At 35.7% G+C, this 22598-nt stretch overlaps 1 protein-coding gene across 4 annotated transcripts in view; it reads right to left on the bottom strand.

The window, feature by feature from the left end:
* CNOT2 (CCR4-NOT transcription complex subunit 2) overlaps nt 1-22598 on the bottom strand; it is an 84608-nt gene that overhangs the window by 13448 nt on the left and 48562 nt on the right. For 3 of the 4 annotated variants that reach the window (XM_058420315.1, XM_058420316.1, XM_040062574.2), the window contains exons 2-9: nt 21796-21918; nt 20409-20456; nt 10614-10680; nt 7140-7287; nt 6381-6563; nt 3883-3962; nt 2618-2743; nt 47-171 (exon numbers count right to left, since the gene is read on the bottom strand). In XM_058420315.1, coding sequence (XP_058276298.1) covers nt 47-171; nt 2618-2743; nt 3883-3962; nt 6381-6563; nt 7140-7287; nt 10614-10680; nt 20409-20456; nt 21796-21906 — 888 coding nt within the window. In that variant the 5' untranslated portion in view covers nt 21907-21918. The remainder of the gene's footprint in view (nt 1-46; nt 172-2617; nt 2744-3882; nt 3963-6380; nt 6564-7139; nt 7288-10613; nt 10681-20408; nt 20457-21795; nt 21919-22598) is intronic. The other variant, XM_040062576.1, reaches the window with a different exon arrangement.

Here is a 22598-nt window from a genome sequence, read left to right as displayed (position 1 = left end):
AGAACTATGAACAAGGAAAAGAAGAGAAGATTTAAGGTTCGCTTACAGATTTATTGTCATCATTACTCGATGTTGGATCTTTGTAGCTGGAGCCTGGTAATGCTGGAAAATCTTCATTGTGTATTGAAAAGTCCTGGGACTGCTCACTTGCTGGTTTTGTTACCATTCCAACTATCATCAAAATGAAACCAAGAAAAACATTAAATGACTGTTACGTAAAAATATTTTCTTCTGCTGATCTTGCTTACTGTTCATTTTCATTACATGCAAGCTGTGTAGCAATGACTTAAGAAACAGATAAAGCAAAACAAAGCATATTCATTCAAAACATCCACGCATATTAGACTAAAGCCTCTTATTTAAGTGTGAGCTGAGACTCATAACACTCCAGGTTATATTCACAGACACATCCACTGCACCTGTTTCGCACATCTAAGTAATCAAATAATTTTTACAGGCATTGTTAAAGCTGTATTTAGGTAAAACCACTGATGAAAGATGTACTGCTTTTAAAAGTACATTTTTTCTCTGTCCCCTAAGTGCATGAAGAATTTTTTTGCATAATCTTTTCAGAAGCACATATTCTCAAAGGACAACCAACTAACTTGCAGCAGAACGTGTCAACAATGAAATACTTGCCTGTGACATAAAAATGACTCCTACTTTCAGTATGAAAACTGAAAACATTTAGCCTGCAACTCTCAGTGCTCTGAGCCTTATGTAAAAAAAAGCAGCCCAGTCACACTGGAACATGGATTCTGACAACTGAACTGGAACTTCTTTTTTAATACCAGTTAAAACCAAACCAAACAAGCCACCACAGCACACACCCAAGGGTAACTAGACTTTGATGAGACATAATACAGTGATTTGGTTGCAAAGAACACTGCACTAGAGGAACAGAAGACAGAAGGAAGTCTAAGTCCTATGTTTTGAAGATTCTTAGTAGATGGATAGGACTAAAATGGTTCAGTAGATGACAACATGTGACTTTCTTCAGTGTTCTGGAATTAGCGATCAAAGTTTCTTTATTTAAGAAAAAAAGCCAACACTGAGTTTATCTTGTTTCTGCTGTTCAGCCTTCTCATCCAGAATTATTATAATTTCTTCCACTGGATGAATAAAATTGATAATGAATTAACTTTAATGTATACTCTTATTCCATCTAAAAGTTATTTGAAGTGTAATTTTCCAGAATAACTAAGAATGAGGAAAGTAGATCTCTGCTCTGTTTCAAACCTTCTCTTTATTGTCCACAATCAAAAGTGTACTTCACATTTTGTGCTGGAAAACAACAGCCAATGTATTTCACATTTTCATTTTTTGATTGTTTCTACCTCCATACACATCTGCTGCACTAAGCAGATGCTCAGGGTAGCTCTTCAGAGAACTTTATTTTGTGGTTTATCATGCAGTCATGCAAACAGCTATGCTGGCACAAAATGGGGAAATGGTGTAAGCACAAGAGCAATTACAGATATTTTTATACTGCTGTGCCATTTAATACCGAATTCAAGCTCTGTGCTGGAACTAGATGGTCTTTAAGGTTCCTTCCAACGCAAGCCATTCTATGTTGGACAAAAATCTTACATAAGCCTCTAGCTGTATTAAGCCTCCACTCATACTTGGTGTGAGTTTTGAGTGTCTTTATCTGGGGAAGTCACTTTTTTTCCTGTGTTTAACAATTCAGTTTAACAAGTTTAACTCTTTCTCACAGCTATCTTACATGGAGGGCCCTGGTTATGCCAAATCCATGAGGCTACTTGCTCTTGATAATGTGGTATCTATTTTGTCCAATTAAAGGTGGAGCTATCTCTGAAAAACACTAGCATTTTATAGTTAGAAAACACTAGGTTATTTTTGGTTCAAAATTTGACAAGTGTCACAAAAATAACTTACAGTTATTAAAGCAACTTTTCACAGTAGCTGATGCAACATGCGTATCAAAATCTACTAAAGCAGTAACAAAGTTTTGTGCTTCACCCTAAGCTTACCTGAATTTTTTCAAGACCCAAATAATAAGATTTGTTTCCACCTAAAGGTTTTTCCTTTTATTATTTTTTAACCTGTACAGCAAGAATTATATGACACATACTTGGAATCTGAGTGATAGCAATTAATGCTTAGAGGTTATTTTTTGAAATCTGATGCTCATCATAAGGGTGACACTGAACAGTACAAGAGCAAATATTATCAATAAACAGCAAAAATTTACAGTATGTTTACAGGTTATGACTTTTTACACAGTAACACCTCTACTGATAAAATTCTAGTCCTGCAATTTGCTACTCAGACATCAACAGCTCTTGTATACATGCGATTTGAATAAAACCTATTACCTAAGAAATTTCTAGAGTGGACTGGCTCAGAGCAATCATACCATACAGACCAAAAGTCCCAACAATCCCTACTGACAGTAAAACTAAAACAGAAGAATTCTGATACTTCTGAAAGGGAGTCTCCAATCACAGGTATCAATTATTCATTTTTAAAAATGAGTCTTAGCAGGTCACATGTCTAGCATTTTTGCAAAGATGGTCTATTGACTTATGAACAGCAAAAGGTGAATCAAGCAAATTTAACTTCATTCAAAGAACTTTCAAAAGGATGGTCTTACCATAGGGTGCCCTTCCAGCTAAAGGGTTTATTAATGGAGTTGGATTGCCACTTCCTTCCCTTCTGTTTCTGTCTGCTAGTGCTGGAAAATCTGAGAGGTCCAGTCCTGTCACATTTTCACTTCCATCTACAAAAAAACCGAGGTATTTTTAACTCCCTTATTTATTTTTTTCAAAGTCTTCATTGTGAGCAAGATAAATATAGGACATGTCTTCTTTCAAGGTGGTATTTTTTCTTATTCTGTAATTATTACAAATAACTACAGCCTTTGTGTTACGAGACTACCCTAAAAAGCATCAGTATGTTTGAAGTTTGCTTTCAAATGACAGCTAGTCAATAGCATTTAGTAAGGTTTAATTCTCTTGAATTAAAGACTGTACACATAAAATACAGGCAAACCATCAAAATTATGGCACTAGAATAGGTAAATTTGTTTTAAATTTGAAGAATTATCAAGAAGAAATTTGAGAGAATAACCCATATTAACAGCAGCATCAAAGAGCTCTATTGTCCTTAGCTAAGGTAAGAGAAAGCTGAAGCAGCTGAAAAGCCAATGCAGTGCAAGTTACATGGGAACACTTTTTGATTTGCAGCAGGAAATGCTAGATAGGTGAGGCCAGAGCTGCAGCTCTATAAAAATGTGACAATGTTGTAGGGAATGTCCAAACCCTTCCACTCTTGTGACATCACCAGCACCTCAGATTGTTTCATATACGCAGCCACATACAGAAACATCAGCACACATCAACCTAAACCATTTATGGATGAAGGTATTTTCCCCTCTCTTTATAATATTCAGGTGAAGAACTAATTCCCAGAGAAAAATCACAACTTAAACAACTGACTGAAAAGATCACATGATAAACCTGCTGTTCAAAAGGAGTTTGAGATTTAAAAAAAATGCTTTCCCACTGCTTTAACATACCTAATGCTTTCAAGGAATATGGATAAACCTTTTCTTCTCCAATACTCTTTTCAAGTTCAAGAGCTGTTTTTCTTTTCTAACTGAATAAGTATAATCTATAGGCATATGATGCCCAGCAAATATACTACAGAACTACTTTCACTTTGTCTTCGAAAGTATTAAAATCCACTGCTATATAGCAGTTATCTAGCACTGCTCTTGGAGCAGCATTTCTTTGAAATATCTGAAAATTATTAGAACATTGCACTCCAACAGAACAAAGTATTTTTAATTAGACTTATTAAAAAAAACCCCACAACTTTACTGTAGTTTAAGGTTAGTATTAAAGAGAGTAAACTCACCTGTTCCATTAAAAATGTTACTTGATAAGGAGTTATTCATTCCAAATGCCTGATTCCTGTTCATCCCAAATCCAGACATACTGTGAAAAAAATCCAGGAAATCAGACAAAAGGATATTGTATTTCAGTGGAAGATATTAAGGGGGAAAAAAATTGAAATTATCTCAAGCCTAAGTAATCCATATTAGCCTAAACTTGGTTTTTAATTATTTTCTGAAAACACTGAGCAGCAGCAACAGACACTGCTCAATCAGGTCAACTGGAATGACTTCAAAATAGCTTAGTTTTTTAATAGCCATTGTGTATTGAGACATCTCTCAACAAACAAGTTATGACTAACACGATCATTACTCAATAATTTCATATACAAAAATGGAGCAGCATTAAATGCAGTTAAAAGTCAGATGTAATCCGTCTACTGGCAGGTGGGAAGCTGGACCATGAAAATGGCCAAGTTTTTCATGACTCATTTATAAGCTGAACAGCTACGGTGCGCAATCATGACCATGTATAAATGGCGCTACTGTGAGCAGAGGGATGGTCTCTCTCACACAAGGACACGAGCTAAATTTTTATATAGTCAAGCAAAAATGTTTGAAAACATCTAAATATCACATAGGACTACTTTGGTTGCACAGACACCTTCACAAACAATCAGTTTCACCCCGTAGGAGCCGGAGATTTTGAGAGGCCCAAAGGTAGGCCCCCAGCTGAGTGAAATTCTGAATGTCTTGCCTGTGGGAAATCACAACATCCACTTTTCCCCTCTAACAGGATAGAAGCTGCTATTTTGGAAGTTTCCATAAACAGAAATATGAAACAGTTTCCTAGTGGAAATTTTACCTATGCAAACTTTTTACAGTTACAAATCTGAAACATTTGACTCTAATTTGAAATAGCTTCAAATGCCTCATGTTCAAAAACCTAAACCTAAAAAACTTTCATTGCTCCAACTAAGCAACTATTCAGAAAACGCTTCCTGAAAGTCACATAATTCATGCACCTGACAAGTAAAAGCCATAAATTCTTTTCCCCAAGAGTAATTTCAAAATTTTGTAAAACACCTCAATTAGCCATTGGATATGTACTATACTATACTTCCATAGGTCAATAAACTGTGGAATAAGAGCCAGTCCTGGTTTCAGAGATACTTCCTTCTCAATTTGTAAAACTTGTAGCTTACTGAAAGTGAGAAATGCAAACAGTAAAAGATGAACATTTTAAATCAAATGTTCCTATACACAGGGATTTCATCACCTACCCTACATGTGAATGATATTTAAACAAGTACTTTGTATACATGTATCAATATCCAATATCACTGTCCTCTACACAGTTTTTAAGTATATTACTGTTTCATCTGTTTGTGATATCCAATTTCAAAAAGACTTAGAAATATTTATTTTATTTTCAAAAATACTTTAAAATGTTAAAATAATTTAATTTTTTTTAATTATCAGCTCTACTTGCCACTAGACAGGATAGAAAAGGCAAATTCTACATAATCAGAGGCAAGATACAAAGACTTCTCATGCTCCAGGACCACAAACTGCTATTAGTGGATCATTACTTTCTGTGCTTGAAAACAGTATCTGCACGCCTACATCAGTGTGAAACTACAAAACTAAACAATCTGATTAAGATTCAGCTAACTGTGATGTCAGTCTTCACTTTCCTTTATCTATTTTGTAAAATACTAGATTGGGTTAGAGGTGGCACCTGACCACCGTGAGCTTGTTTGTGCCTTGTCTAAGAGTCACTCCCCTAAGGAAGGGCCTGAAGGAAGAAAAAGGACTTAACTGGGCACACAGAGATCATGAGGTAATGGAACTGAGCTTCAAAAGCAGTCAGCCATGCTAAGCTGTGATTACACACATTAAATAATTAGAACTAAGACAGTGCTTACTACAAGTTTATCAATATGAATGAAGCATAAACACAGCACTATCACACAGTTAAAGCCTAATGTTAGTACCCTTCCCCAAGTCAGAAAAGGAGAAGAAGCAACTGAGAAACTTTTGGCATCCAGATGAGCACTAAATCCGAAAAAAAATGGCAAGCCACTGTTCTCTGTATCATTCCAGAATTTAGGGAAGTAAAATACCAGATCCTTACTGCGTCTGAATCAGTTTACTAGTCATCCAGAATTACCATCGTGTTTTTAAATTTTGCCTTACTTCTCCCCACAGTCCTAGATGAACAATTTTAAAACAGATGCATATGCTGAAAATTCAGGGCATGTTTCAAAAATAAACTTGGGAATACATGAGAAACATCACAAACTTCAAAGTGGAAGCAGCAGAAATTCAGTAGTCAGAAAGAGAACTTAGCTTAAAGGCCACAAAGACCTTAAAAGAATATTACAAGGAGCTTTGAAGTTTACTGCCCAGGCATGAATACACGACACAGGTTTCAAGATTTTTTCCAATGGATATAAGTGACACTTCCAGAGCAGCGTGTCTATTGCTGTACAGGGATGATCCAATTAAAGAGCCTTACCTGTTCACAGTAAAAGGTTGTCGAGAGGGTTGCTGCTTTGGCATACATATTATGCTTGGAGAGCTTCTGTTGGGGCTGCCTAACCCTGAACTGCTCATGCTGTTTGTCCTGCTGGGAATTCCAATGCCCTGACCAACCTGGGAGTGGTTCATCATATTCCTAGGATTCATAGGCAATATCCCCCTGCAAGAGAAAAACCATCCACAGAGATTAATTGGTACAACAGTATTTGGCTACTCATTTAGATTACTAATGCAGGATGGACTCCAAGTTGTTGCAACTTAATTTGTGCTTTGTGGCCAAACAGTGTGTTTGGATTATTCTCTATAATTAATGCAGTTCTGGATTTCTTCAGAAATACCAAAGGACCCATTACATGCTAATCAAGTCCTTCATCAGGTTTAGATAAATACTTAAGGATTATACATATGAAAAGGTGTTATAACTCTTTTCTTCACTTCAGACTTACTATCTTTATATTCTTATGCACTGTACAACATCATAGCAAAAATTTTACTGCACAATCAAATGACCTCTTACATTCTGAAGCACAATTTGCCAGCAATTTGTCCTTTACATAAAATACTGTCTTACAGTAAATCCTTACTTTTTTATGGTATTATTTCCCTAACACAGGCAGTGATCCATAGAAACTACTTTTCTTCTTTTTTAATTTATCAGACTGTAAAATATGCAGAACATTTAACAAGAGCTCTGCAGAAAGACACAATTGCAGAAATACCGGCTATCGATAAATACCTGCTCGGAGATGGAGGCGTGTGAAGTGACATTGTTGGTACCCCTGTTGTTGGCGTTACGTGGCTCGGTAACTGAGTGCCTTGTGATAAGCTGCGATTTAACTGAGGGGTATTGTTGCTCATTCCCCTCATTGGAAGGCCTAGTGCACCTATTGAAAAAAAATTCAGAGGGGTGGAGATACAGAGCAATCAGGAACAAGGTCTTCTCCATCAGGTATAGATGGAAACAATTTATGCTGACAAGGTACAAAAAAGTGTAAAGACTGAAAGAAAGTGCAGTGTAAAAACTAAGTCCTTGTTTGAATAGTAGAAACTCAATTATCAAATTTAGCCCTGTTTCTATTTAACTTTGGAAAGGATCTTTAAGGAATTTCTCTGAAGTCACAAAATTTTGTTTCCTTTGAGACGTATACTGTAGATGAAAGGTTGAATTTTGAGTTTTTTGATAAGGACATGAAAATCTACAAATTATCACAAAAGCATTTTAGGAAAATCAGTAGCTGAACTCAAGAAATATGCTAATTACTTCTGAATAAATAAGTATGTATTTGACCAGTATTTAAAACACTGATTTGCCTTGCTAAAAATTAAGCAAATCTCTGATAAAAAAAGAAAGTGATGGATCTTTAATTAACAATGACACCGGTTTTAGGACAATGAAAGCAACATTTGAGGCCAATTCTCTCTTTAGAGTTCAAGTGCTTCTTTATGGCAACAGTACTTCAGTGTGTGTGATCAAATTTGACCGTATCAGAAAAAAAAGCAAGCAGAATTTTAACAGCCCTCTATTAGCATTTACAAAAACATACAGAATGGTTTTAACAACATGACCAAAAGTATTTTCTATACAAACAATTGTGTGTGATAGAATAAAGCAAGAACTTTAGTGAGGTAAAAAATTAAATTACTTTAACTGAGAACAGCAGAAAACAACCAGCTACTGTCCGGTTCCAAAACGTCCAAAAATTTTGTTTTTATCGTTCTCAAATCACATTTCTGTGTTTGAGAAGTTTCAGAATTATGTTCAAAGACAAGAAAAAGTCATTTAGTGCAGCATGGCAACAATAACAAACTTAGCATTATAAAAAATGATGTCTGTGACTGTTCAATTGCTTTGGCATGAGGCCGCTGAGGCAGACTGACAGAACTCAAAACCTTATCTTGCAGACCAAACAAAAGAAAATTCTGATGGATCAGCATTCTTCCATGGAAGAACAGTCCAGCATAAGAGCTGAATATTCCAATGGTTAAATACTAAGAATGTGAAGAACGGACACAGCATATGCTCAAATTATTATCATGGACAAGGTCTGAAGGAATCTCCCAGTCATTCAGCTTTTAGCCTATACAAACTGCAATCTGTGTCCTACCCTACAATTTGGAAATCCAGCGAGTTTGCAATAAAACTCAAGGGTGTAACACTCAGATTTATCTCTATACAGTCAGATTAAGAGGCAGTGTGACTTGCTATAACAAGCATCCTAACATTTCATTTAAAAGTTGATTACATCGAAGTGTTCACTGTAAATATTTTGGCAATTTGCTGCATCAGAATAACTTCAATGAGCATAAATATGTATTATAAATAGTATTTCATGTTGATTAACAATTACATGGTGTTTAAAAAATAAAACGGTAAAGAAAAATACATACACTTTCAAACTAGATACAGCACACCAAAAAACACAATTAGGATATTCAACTTAATTTTGTGCAAGCATTTGTTTTAGCAAAGCCAGTTTTAGACAGATGGTTATTTCCTCTTATTGGCTTTCTTCGAACTAGATTTTTTATTGATGAAGGCTGTTACAGTGAAGTAGAACCATATTCCTGGCAAATAGGGGCAGCTGAAATATTCACTGAAAGTAGAAAAAAAAATCCCAAACCCTTTTTTCTTACACTTAATTTTCCACTTTTCTAATTGAGATGAGATCAACATGGGCTATGTTGGAGGCAGACCAATGAAATGGCCAATTTCCTTCCTACTGGTCAAGTTCAAGTTACATTAATGCTGTAACATGACATCTTGCTTAATGACTGACAGCTACCAATCATTAAAAGCGCACAGGCAGTATTAACTTTGTTTTTCCTAAAGAATATTTTAATCATAACCATGACTTCAACAAAAAAGTCTCTTACCCCTTTTTCTCAAGATCTGGTAGAAACTGACACCTGATAATATTTACTTTCAAGGTTTTTTCTCTGTTACAGAGATTACATACCAGGCAGAGCAACCAACTGAATGAAAAACCAAGTTGATAAAAAAAGATTATCTTAAAAAATAAACAACAAGTAACTGAGAGAAACAGAATGAATAAACTATTTCAGTATCTGTATACAGTAAAGTCTGAAAGGTTCAATAGTGCCAGAATCAGCACCTAAAAGACTAGAGCCAAACATGACTCTCAGACTGGCTAGAAGCTGCTCATATAAATCTCAGTTTACATTACAGGGTCACTCATCAACAGCCACAGAGACAGAAAAAAGAAAAAAATCCAAAAAAATACTGCCACAAAACAAACCCCCCCCCCCGCAAAAAACCCAAACCAAACCAAACAACAAACAAAAAAACAAACACTCCACCCTCCACTGTATTTTTTTTAAACCTTTTGAAGAAAGCCAGAAGAAGTTGAGAAGGCCATGCATCTAGCAAACAAAGCTTTTAGTTTGTCCAGATAAAAAAATCCAGACTAAAGTACTCTGAACACACTTTTTCTTGCAATCTGAGTCAGATCCACTTAGCAAGACAGCAGAAAACACTTAAAAGCATACAGTGAAACAGGAGAGATGATATTCACAACCAGTTTTAGTCGTGGAACTGTAGCTAACCCAGATATTCTCAGTCACTGCCTGAGTGCACCTCTCAGTTACCAGGAGGTTCGGGTCTCAATGCTGGCTCTAAGTTAGGCGGTCCTTAAGTTAGTATCACACTTGTGACTGTTGCTCTATAGCTCTTCTATTGCAGTCTACATGACTGGCAGACACATGAAATCATTAAGGTACTGGAAAGAAAATAAGAGCGATGCAGAAAGCAATAATCATCATGGCATAGCTCTTTGCCAAATGCAAGTTGCCAAGCATGTACATAAGATTTACTGTGCTCCTGTAGAGCATGAAGTATCAGTTATATTTGAGGTATAATATCCTTCTATTCCTTACATAGGCTCATTTTGGCTCATCTTTCTTTCTTTGGGTCTTCCTTCAGCTAGCCTGTTAAATCACAGGAAATTTTTATAGTATGATTGTATCTGGATACTTAGCAATTATAAAGTGACAATATGACATTTTGCACTCTAAACACTGCAAAAATGCATACTAAGCAAAGCAAAAATGCATCCTAAAATAATTGTATGTAAGGAGACATGCTGTCATTTTTACAACAATTGGAAAACAAAGCCATCTGCATGTTCCAGAGTGTCAAACTGTAATCTATTTACCATAAAATAAACATATTATTAATCAAAAGAATTCTTACTTTGTTGCCCGTATAAACTTGCCCCAAACTGAGACAGCTGACCTGATGTTGATGGTGATGCCAGCATCTAAAATATAAGAAGAACAAGAAGTTGTTAAAGACATAGAGATATTGTGCTATCTTGCTCTGGAAGTTTACAACACTATGTTACACCAAGAAAACCAAAATAACTGAAAACTCGTTCAAAGTCATGAAAAATTTTAGAAACTCCCCGAAAATATCTACACATTAACACCTGTAGCAATATATTACATATCAATGAAAATTTATGACTTTACCAGTATAAACACAGATTTTACTTGCAAAGAGCATAAAAGATATAAAAGCTTTCAGGTTTTTTACCCTTGCAGCGAGAAGACCCATTGTTACAGAAAAAAGAAATAACTCATTTACTTAAAGAGGTCTTTTTCCTCTGCAAAACATGCCTCATACAACCAGATCCTTTCCTGCTCAACAAATGAGTTTTGTATTTATAATTTACAATCTGAGTGGAGAGGTAGCAGCAGGTATATATGAACAGGTATGAACTTCAGTTAAGATTCCAATGGTAAAATTATAGTATACTGCCCTAAGAGCTGGCTTCATGCTTGTACTCAGATATGAACAGGACCTACAAGTGCCAGAAGCAATATTTCCTGCTCTAGCATGCCCACTTTAGAGAAATCACACATTACTAAGTATTTCCATTAAATCCTTCTTTATCAACTTTCAGACAACACACCAGAAATGTGACAAAATACAGAGATTCTTGGGAAGAGTGAGAACTAAAAAAAAAAAAAAAAAAAAAATCAACACACTCACCCCCCCCAAAAAACCCACCACCAAACAAAAAACCAAACAAACAAAACAGCAAAAACTAACAACCCCACAAGAAAACACCACCCAAAAACCACCCCTGAAAAAAACCCAAACAAAAAAACCCCACCATCACCCTCTATGAAGAAAGATGGAGATTTAGGTTTGCATACCCCAGAAAGAAGGCATATGACACCAGTTTTCCACTGCTCTAAGAGGAAAAGAATAAACTGTTCCCCATGTTTCTGAAGAAATGCAAAGTATTAATAATTTTGAGGAACAGGACATATAATCTAAACGCTTGGAAAAAAACTCCTTTGCAATCTTAAAGGAAGATACATGTTGGAACATCCATCCCTGTACACTTTTTGTTGATTAGCTGTTCACCAACACTGGGTATAGCTGATTATCCCCCCGGAGCAAGAAGAGTTATTAGCTGACCCAATCCCTCCATCCACAACAGAACATGATACTCCTACTTAGTAACGAATAGGCAAATAGCTGCTTGTTTGGTGAATTAGCCTGGACTTGGACTGAATTTTAGCACGGCTTCAAAGAAAGGAATGTCTGGATTCTTAGATGTAAGGCAATTTCAAGAGTTTTCAGCATGAGAGTAAAGAATTCAAATCAAAATAACCTTACTGTGATAAACTGCAAATATGCGTTGTTGGTATCATCTAGGCAGGTGTAAAATTCGTACAAACCTTATAAACTGAATCTGCTAGTTGTCTATACTGGGGCCAAATCCAGACAGTAGAAATGAGAAAGAATACATGCAAGGTAAGTCACTAAGTATCAAAAGTAGCATTCACATCTGTAAGTCACAAAGTATTTGTGATTTTTTTTTAATATATACAGAACACAGGAAAAAAAGAAATTCCAGCAGGCAATTACTGTAGACCATCAGAAAATATATCCAAACCTAACCCAGCATACATTTTACCCATATATATTAAGAAAAAAGTGCAGGTATTTGTTAGTTAGCAACTAGAGGAACAAACATCCACATTAGTGTACAGAGATTTGAAACAGCAAGACAAGATCATCTTTCTTAGCGAAGAACTCACTGTGAACAAAAACCCACTTTGGGTAACACCCAGTGGCTTCAGCATTCACATAACCAGGTTCACAGGCCATATCTGCATCAGCAAGTGATGCAGCCAGAGAAAAGTACATTTGTAAAAAAAAAAAAATTGGGAGCCCACCAGCTCCTGCATGCTTTCCTAATTAAAACACTTGATACCATGGACTGGATGCCCATTACTGAGTGGTACATGTCTAGTGCAGAGCATCTCTTCGAACCTGTTTTCACTCAGAAGGAATAAAATTCACTCACACTAATATTGCTCTGCAACACAAACTAAAGCATGCTGAACTGGGGACACCTGGGAGACAAAATTTCAAAAGCACACTTCTACCCACCCCCCCAACCTAACAAACTGATGCTCATTAAAATCTGGTAAAACAAGCTAACACTGTAGTTTTTAAGAAAGGAAAGACAAAGTAAAATGGTGAGGTTAAAAAAAATTCAGGTTTGACAAGTTGTAAAATCCTAGAACATGTTGCAAGATGTGAAAAATTGCAATTCTATGGGAAAAAATGAGAGGCAGAAAGTTATAAGACACCTTCTGAGACAATGATATAGGCACACAAGTTCAAAAAAAAAGTCAACACACCAGACACTGCGCTAGGAACATCATTCCAAAAAGTACTACCACCTTTGGGACAGGTAAGCAAAACAGTTAAGCGAAAAAAGAATATCCCACAAGCACAGCTGCTAAGGGAGCTAAAAAATTGCTGTGATGGCATGTGATGCAATAAGGAGAAGATGGTACAGACCTCAGCATAAAATCTTTTATTTACAATGCTAATTTGGAGTAAAAAACCCCCATAATTAGAAAATCCCTAACAAGCAATAGATTACTTTAAAGAGAAAAAAAACAACCCCGTATCTCATACAATTGAGTACTACTTGATTTTCAAATTCAATTAAAAACAGTAGCAAATAATATTTATTGAGCACTGCCTATTAGAAAGACGATTTTCTTTTGAAACATTGCAAAGTAGGTCACATCTATTGTGTCACTTGCTTTTACATGAAAAGTTAATTGCAAAATGACTTGTAGAGAAACCTTTATAGAAAACCATAATAAAGGCTAAGCGTTAAATTCACTAAGTCTGATAACTTACAGTCATAACATACTTAGAACACCAAAGATAACAAGACTCAAGAAAAAAATCAATAAAAAATCCTGTGGATCTGTTCCAGGCAGACTAAATACAGAATTTCTCAAATCTTATTGCCCAGGAATATGCTGTATGGGTATCTCACTTATTCCACCTCTACTTTATTAAACACCTTTTTCTATCTTATCTAAGAAAGGAACAGTTTAAAATTGTCCTTTTTTTTAATGTTTCCATACAATTTAAGTCAACAACAAAAATTAAATTCAGCAAAACCTTAACCTATATTACCAGAACCTTGACTTGCATTCAAAGCCTCTGAGTCACGATTATAGTCTACTCAAACTCAGTCTAGGAAAGATAATGAAGATTCAAGATGAATGGTATTAGTAATACTAAAAGCATGTCTTCTGGCATTTTGCAGTCATTATTTCATCTGACTGGGCTACCTGCTACACGACACAGAAAATGTAACAACTCTCCAAGAACATACTTGCAACTGTGACTGGAAGTCACTTGAATTTCTTTTTGTCTACAACAGCCAAAAGTCATAACCTTAATAAAACCAAAGCAGACCAAGCCCTAAGGTGACTAAAGCCTCTTCCAGTTGTTAAGACCTATTAAGCTTCACCCAGTTATGTCAGAATCTTAGGGAAAAAAATGCTCAGAATTGTAGCTGTAACAACCAATTTGCTAGTGGTTAACCATGAAACCCAGCATGGGATTTCTGCTTCTCTTCCAAAGTTGTATCACCAAACTAGGCAGATTTTTTTTTTTTTTTTAATTAGTTTTCCCTATTTTTTTTTAGGATACAGAGGAGGCCCAAGATTTACCTCTCCCATGGGACAGGGGGATTACTGAGCAAAAAAGACTTCATGTAACAGGAAGACTGCACTTTATTTTGCCAGGATACAGGAAAGGCCAACACTCAGTACATGCAGGCTGAAAGACTGACCTCATGACACTCAAGACATGGACATCATTTTACTCACGAGTCTCAAACAGTGACAGCGCAATTTTGATCATGGAAGATTATGCATCTAAACTCAAACCAAGTGACGATCCAAGCAGATGGCCCAATTTTTCTGGACTGGTCCACATCAAGAATCAATAAGCTGAAAGGGGCTACCAAACATTTTCCTATCTGTAGTGCTGAGAGATTTTACTGTAACTGCTTTCACTACTCTTGATCAGTCTACTGCAGAAAGTTCGTTTGAGAATGTCAACAAATTTCAAAAAAAATCCAGCACCAGGAAATGCTTAAATTTGCCAAACTGTGAAGAAAACACTGCACTTTACAACCCTCTTGGCAGAGCAGAGAACATAGGCTGCAGCCTTCCTGAAAGCAGAGGGAGGTGGTGGGAGGGAGCTCTAGCGGCAGCACTGGCCAAACAGGTTCCTGCCTCAACTGCAGCTTCCTGCCTCCTCCAAGCAAAGCCCCAACTCAGCATGGGGACAGCTTCTGCCACCATCACTGCCATGGCAGCACACGCCAGTAAAGGAATTCTGTGAAGGCTGCTGTATTATGTAGTTATAGCCCAAAGCTACTTTCTTAAACATGAGGCAAGTTGTAGCTAAAATAGATTGATTTAGCACTACAAAGTCAACTCCTAGAAGCATAATGTGTTAGAATAAGCAAGTTTGTGAGCAATATCTGGCCTGATAAATGATGGGTTTCTCACAGATGCAAACATCAGCATCATTTTGTATTTACACTACTTTATTTCTGGTATCTGCCATCTGTGCTGCACCATTTAATAATGACATCTGACCCACCGCCGCAAAAGAAGGAAGCATTATAGTGATGTGAAAAACAGTAGTAAAACAAGTCAACAAATAACAGATAAAAAAATACATATTTTTCTAAACTCTGACAGTTTTTTAGTAGTGCTATTAGTCTTCCTCTTTATACCATCTTTTAATACAGCACTCAAAATTCTCATGTTACAAGAAAGTATTTCCAAATCTCAGTGTCATACATCAGTGAAAACCTTGTATACACATATAAATACAGGGTATTATCTGCCAGTTAAAATTATTGCTGATGTAAATAATTTGTGAACTACAACCCCTAATACCATACTGTAAAAGCAATGAAATTTTATTCAGTCTTTCATATCTCATAATTTCTGGTTGGTTGTGATCTTCTGCCTCCAGCAGCACTTAGAGAGCACAAGGCGGTAGGACCACACTGCTGATGGCAGCTATATCTCAAGATCTCAGAGACAAGATGTTGCTTTGGAATGACAATGACATTATTCCTGCGAGGTTAACATGACTACCCACGTAAAAACAAATTCTGCCTGTGTAGAGACATTGTTTTATAGTACAATTTATCAATGAGCCAAATGACTACTGAAAGCTCATTGAAAGATGCTATTAAAAAAAAAAAAAGTCAAAGCAATTAAGAACTACAACAACAAAGCAAGTATTTTATACCAACTAAATAACCATCTGCATACAAAAAACCAAAAACCAAACAAAATGCCCACCACTGAGCTCATAAATCATCAATAGCACAAAACAGCATGTTCAATGAACTGACTTGTTGAGTAAGAAACTATAACCATCCCCTCCTAGAAAATGTACATGATTTTATGCATGGAATTAATCTAGTTAAAGGCACCACTTCAAAAGCTAGAGCTAACATATAAAAATTATTTTACATTGTGAAGTGGAGATGCAGTAAAATAAAGCTACTAGATGAAGTGAAGATGAAGCAAAGAAAAGTGTAGAATGCTTACCATAGTCAATTATTCTATAAAAAGCCTAAATACAAACACAATCACAGTGAAAATTATACTAGTCATCAACAGTAAAATTAATTTCCTTGTGACACAATTCCAGATTGTAAAGGGATGTGAATTACCTTATACTCCGATATATATTTTTTCAGATGCATACTTGTATACTGTGTGAAATAGTATAAAAACACACTTCTTTCTCTAAGCAAAATTAGTTTGATAAATCCATTCAGGCACAAACTTATAGATGACACAGTAAAGGGCACATTTTGTATTTGATTTGTATATTTCAGCATACTGTTCATAATTTTCTCATGAAAATGCACACTGTAGGCAGAATGATGATAGGCTCTGAAAGGGAACTGCATTAAAAAACAAAGTTCCTTCAATTGTTACTAATCTCATTCCCTCCAAGTCCTTCCAACTATTTTGCCACTATCAATGGCATTGCAATGTTCATACATTTAAATTTTGTTTGTTTCCATTAGGGGTTTTTTTTGGTTTGGTTTTTGGTTTTTTTTTCCTTTTGTTGGTTGTTTGGGGTTTTTTTAAAAAAAACCTTATTGTGCACTCAGCGATATATGCAAGGAATGTTTAATCACTCTTCTGGAAGGTGAAAAGTAACTCTGTTGCTTTGTAACACACACTTCAAAGAGTGAAGCAGCCTAAGTCATGTGTTACACAAAAGCAAGCAGGGCAAACCAGCTCACTATTCAGTCAGATCTACAAGAATGTTTATGTGCAAATAATGCCTGTGAAAATATTCATTTGCCATTTGCAATTACAACATTAATCTACTTATTTCTCAAAATAAACTTTAGGGTTTTTTCTTACTCCACAAATGGATCAAAACTATTCAGACAACTACAAGTTAGGTTAATGTACAGTATCTCTATTCAGCCAACCAGAATTAGTGTGAATGCTACAATTGCTCCTGACACAAGGAGGTTTCATGGGAATTGTTAAATACCTACAATCCCATAGGAAGCATCTGAAGGAAAATTACGACTAAGGCAGTAAAGATCCCTTAGGAAATAAGATACCATAGGTTTCCTCAGAATCCTGGAATAACAGCATTTAGAAGTCAGCAATTCATCTGGATTAATGGGGTTCAGCAGCCTTAAAGTCAAAGTTGTCTCCAGAAAACTGACTAAACTCTTACACACTTAGTTTCCAAAACTTAGCAAGATTCTGGATCTCAACCACAATGGCAAGCTAAACCTTCAGGGTCTTCTCTCTTGTAAAAAAGTACCATCTCCTTGTAAGGCGAAGTATTCCAAACCACAGTAAAAGTAAAGATTATATATATAAGTTTAATGGAATCACAGTAAAAGGCCTTTGACCACCCTTTGTTGTATCTGCACCACCGACATTTGCCTTCATGCAACTGTCTCGTGACAGAGGAACTCCTGAACTTCATCCATCACAGACATGCTTCAGCTCAGGATGGAAGAAATCTCTGGAAAGGAAGTTCCCAGAATCAACAACCCACTTTTCTGTACTCAGTATCCAAATCTGAGGGCTTCCTAGCGCTGGGAGCTAGAAAAACAATTGCAATGAAACAAATCTAATCTTCAAGCTGGATCTCACCTGCCACAATTAAAAGTACAAGTCAGAAGTATTACTACTATCTTACTGCAAGCATTTTACTATCTGTTGAGCAACTGGAAAAGAAAATGTAGAGCAGAGGACTGGGCTAAGACTTGAAAAAAACATTAAACTGAAAAATATAACTTTTCTGATTGGGTACACCTTCATTAAAATGCATGTGTGTCTACTGTCGGATTTATGACTACGTTCAGTGCCAACAGAAGATGCTCTGATCCCATACTCTCATGTACACATTTGCAGTGGATCGAGCTAGATTGGTCAAACCTTATAAAGCCCCTCTTACATTCTCATGATAAATCAAAGAAGTTCAGACTGAATAGGTCCAATCTTTTCTAAAGGCTCATCTGCATTTTGTTTCTTCATTTAACAACTGTAGTTTCAAAAGTACATGAGGGCCCTGAGTTACCAACTTCCACCGCTGTCATTCTATCCAAATAAAAATACATGTATCCATGTCCTGAAAATTATTTTGTTGAGTGCACAGACTGCTCAATTAAGTTGGTGAAATTAGCCACAAGAAAGCTCTGCAATTGTTTAGTGGGCACCCAGTGCATTTATATTACAAGGATCCCACTTGTTGCCAGCAAAAAGTTTAAACTATTTTCTTAACTCGTTCTGTGTTCTGAAAGTACTATAAAATTACTAACTTCTTTGCTAAAGGATTATTGACCTGGTTTTAATGCACTGACCAAATGCAGAAAAATTCAGACAGATCATTTCCATGCACATAATCTGTTCCTCTTCCCTACTTAACTCAGCATGCACATGATGATTCAAGTCAAAGCAACTTATTTAGTAAAAAAGCAGCATAAAATGGCTTGAGCAAGATGCAATCTCATCTAAGGAACCATAATTGTGGGCCTAAAAAAACTTATCCAATCAGTATCCAAACGATCTTGGAAGCACTTGTGCATGTGAGTAACATGCACCTTTTCCATTGCAATTATCATATTAATCTTCTTTATGTACAAATGCTTTCTCTAGTGAAAAAAACAAGTAATTTAAAAGAAAACTTTAGCTCTTAATTACACTGAAGCTGAAATAAAAGATGTCCAAAATTATTTGCTGCTAGCTCTTTGCCCATATCAAAAGTCTTTGGAATTTAAGACAGGATTTGGCTTGACTTTACTGTAAAAATAAAGAGAAAAGTAAGTTTTGAAGTTCATACAAATATGCTTGCAGTATTTAGCCTTTACTCAAAATATTAGGAGGATTTCACTATTCCCTATGTTCCTCAGCTTGGGGTATACATACACACGAGCAGCAACAGTTCCTTGGAAAGCAGTAACTTTCAAGTTCAGAATCAGTAAAACTTTAACCAAAGGAAAACCAGAAACACCTAGCTATAGCCAGTATAAGGGTAAACAAGCTCCAGCTTTTCCTGAAAACCAGTATTTAAGAGGCAATTCACAAAGGCTTCCACCAAAACCACTCTATTTCAGTTTGAAGAACTCTAGAAGATATATCAAGCATAAATGAAGGATTCTGCATTCATATGTACATATCATATACTGGAGAGAAAAAAATTAACATTTCAGTAATTTTTTTTACAGGTCAGTAGCAAAAGCTTGCAACAATAATTTTATCTGCTTTCAGTAAAGTTATAAATGAATCTGAAAATGAAAAAAAAGAATCATTTAAATTGCAGTAAAACTGCTTCTTGTTTAGATAATATAAGAGTAATTTGCTTCTTTCCCCAATATTTCTTCTACCTTTTTTTTATTCCCATAGTAGATGTGAAGACAGAAAGATTTAAAGTGCTTCAAGATCTAGAATGCTGGAATTTTCTCCCCAGGTGTTCATAAACTGGATCTAGGTTTTGAACATTAGTCTTTATTAGCTTACTTAGAAAAAACTCTGAGCAACTTTATTTTAGCATGTCAATACTGTTAGCTAAACAACAGAATCAATATATTTATTTTACTTTCATATACAACATTTTTAGCTGAATTCTAGTTGAAAGACTATTTGAAAACATGGTTATTTTGAATAGGAAAAGGTTTACAAAGCCACAAAAGGAGTTGAAAACTAAGAGAACGTAACAACCATTCCAATCCTCCTTATCTAATGTGAGCCAAATGAAACATCAAATAGAACATGTAATACACAATATGCATTTAGCTATACATGAGTGATCAATAGTGTACAGTCAATATTAACAGCACAAATTTATTTTGATAAATTTATAAAAAAATTAGGATAGCATATAACAGTTAATTTCATAAGCATAAACTCAGAAAATCAAAATGGTCAATAGTGAAGTTACAGGAGCTTGGGGAACCTTAAATGTAATTTGGAAATAGAATTTTAAAAAGCTTTCGCAAATCCACTCTTCTATTTCCTGTCGGAATGACATCATTCTTCTGCCAACTACAGCAGGCTTCTATGCCCCATTTTGGCCACTTCTCCCACAAGCTTTCAAGATTTCTCATTTGTCACTCCTGGTGTCTGGAACACCCACCTTCCTTCTCTTGAAGTGCCATTCTAAGATCCACTTCTGCAACTCTGCCTACAGAAAAAGTAGGCAACTGAAACACTCGTTCACTGTGTCAATAACGTGCCAAGCCATCAGTTTTCACTGCATACACAGCATAGCATTTATCTCACTTTACCTTTCTTACTACACAATAATGATTTCTCTCTCAGTGCATCAAATCTAAAATAGCGGATTTAATGTACAAAAATCACTTTGGAGAAATACTGTCTGCTGTTTTTGAGAGTGCTAGCTGCACCTCTCAGTGACCGGAGAAAGGATGTATATTCAAAGTCACAAATATCCCATTGTGTCTATGTGCATCTGAGGTACATGTACAAATGTAAGCAACAAAAAGAGAACAGAGAACAGCCCATTTAGTCTTGCTTACACCCTACTATATTTTAATCCTTTGCTGGCTCACCTGAAATTTATCAATTTATGAAACTGAATTGGAAAGCTGCATTTCTGCTTTTTTGTTGTTGTTGTTGTTTAATTTTGTCTGAAAAGGCCTTCTACTCTCTAAACCTATTTCCTTCTCTTTGAAAACCTAAACTGAAACTCAGCTAAGAATCTGTAGGAAACACTTATGTTGATAAAGGTCAAAGTCCATCAAGACTACGTTCACAGCTGCTATTAACTATATTTCTGGACAGTCTTGGAGGCAGACTTGAAGCATTTGCACCTTTTTTTAAAATTTGAACAGAATTTTTTTTGTTTAAATTACAAAGAATACATTGCTTACACATATTAAATGCAAGCCTCCCATGAGATATTACTGACCTGCAGGTAACATGAACTTCAACACACACTTTCAAGTCCTCCACGTATTTCTCCATGCCACTCCATACAGAAGTGAAACTTTACTGCCTAATATATTCATCTTTGGTAAGAAGCAGCAGAGATTCAGTAATGTCAATGCAGTTCTAATATACAATTTATCATTACCAAGGGGAAAATACTAGGAATTACTAGTTTTGTAACTTTGTGGCATTCCAAGCAGGAGAAATATCTAACTTAGAATACTTCAGCAAGCAAATTGCACAAAGCATTTTTGGAAACTAAAAATGGCGGCAGATGTAAAACACAAAACCACAGCAAAAAACCTGTAGACACTGCATGGAATTATAAGACAGAATCAATAACTCAATTTAAATTACAAATACAATGCTTTTTAAGATTAAAAAAAAAACAACTAAACAAACAACGCATATGGCTGAAGTTTACATGAATAAATTCACTAAAATTAAAACACCTGCTACTGGAAACAGCCATGTACAGCTTAAAGCTAAATGAAGACCTTCCTCACATAAATTTCACATACTTGAAATTATCTCAGTACTGAAAGGAGAAAAAATAAGCTTATTCAACTTACATCTTTTTCTGACCGATGTGGGAACATCGATGATTGGCTGTAGTACATGTTCTCATCGTGGTAGTCACCATCAACCCCCTCTACAAACTTCTTCCTTGAAGCACCAAACATGCTGTTTGTCACCTAAATAAGAAGAAAACTTATTATATACCATATATGATTTGGTTTGCTACAGAGGTGGTATATATTTTAAATATATATATGGAAGGATTGTTAAAATCCCGTTTCTAAATATCTGAAAATTCCTCTTAAAAATACTTTCTGTATATTGCCAGTGTCATGGTTCTTTCAAGAGGGATTTTAATGTGACATAAAATCATGTTCCAGAAACAACTGAGGAGGAGAAAGGGGACACCGTTTCATTTTTTGGAAGGTTGTTGTTATGTTTATTTTTTGAGTTCCATGACCTTACACCCAAAAGCTTATTTAAAACTACAAAATGTCAGAAAATAAAAGGGCAACCTTCCCTAGTTTTCCTCTCCTCAAGTAAACATTTTCAGCCTAAAAGGAAATAATTAAGAATATTCTTCAGAGCTCAGCCACCTTAAAATAAATGACAAAAATAAAAGAGAGAATTTAAAAAAACAAACAAACAAACAAACAAAAAACCTGTGAAATCTTCCACGTCTCACCACCTGAACTTGGAAAACCAGCTTTCTACTTGACCCCACTCAGATCCAGAATAAAGTAAGAGAAGGTTGAGCTTAACCACTCAACAACCTCATCACAGACTGGCACAGTTACTGCAGACAGTCCGTAAAAACCCACTAGACTTTATTTTACCCTTACTCCCAGAAGCACAC

The sequence above is a fragment of the Hirundo rustica genome, chromosome 4 (genome assembly GCF_015227805.2).
Source record: "Hirundo rustica isolate bHirRus1 chromosome 4, bHirRus1.pri.v3, whole genome shotgun sequence".
Classification (NCBI taxonomy): Eukaryota; Metazoa; Chordata; class Aves; order Passeriformes; family Hirundinidae; genus Hirundo; species Hirundo rustica.
This window is presented reverse-complemented; position numbering and strand designations above follow the sequence as displayed.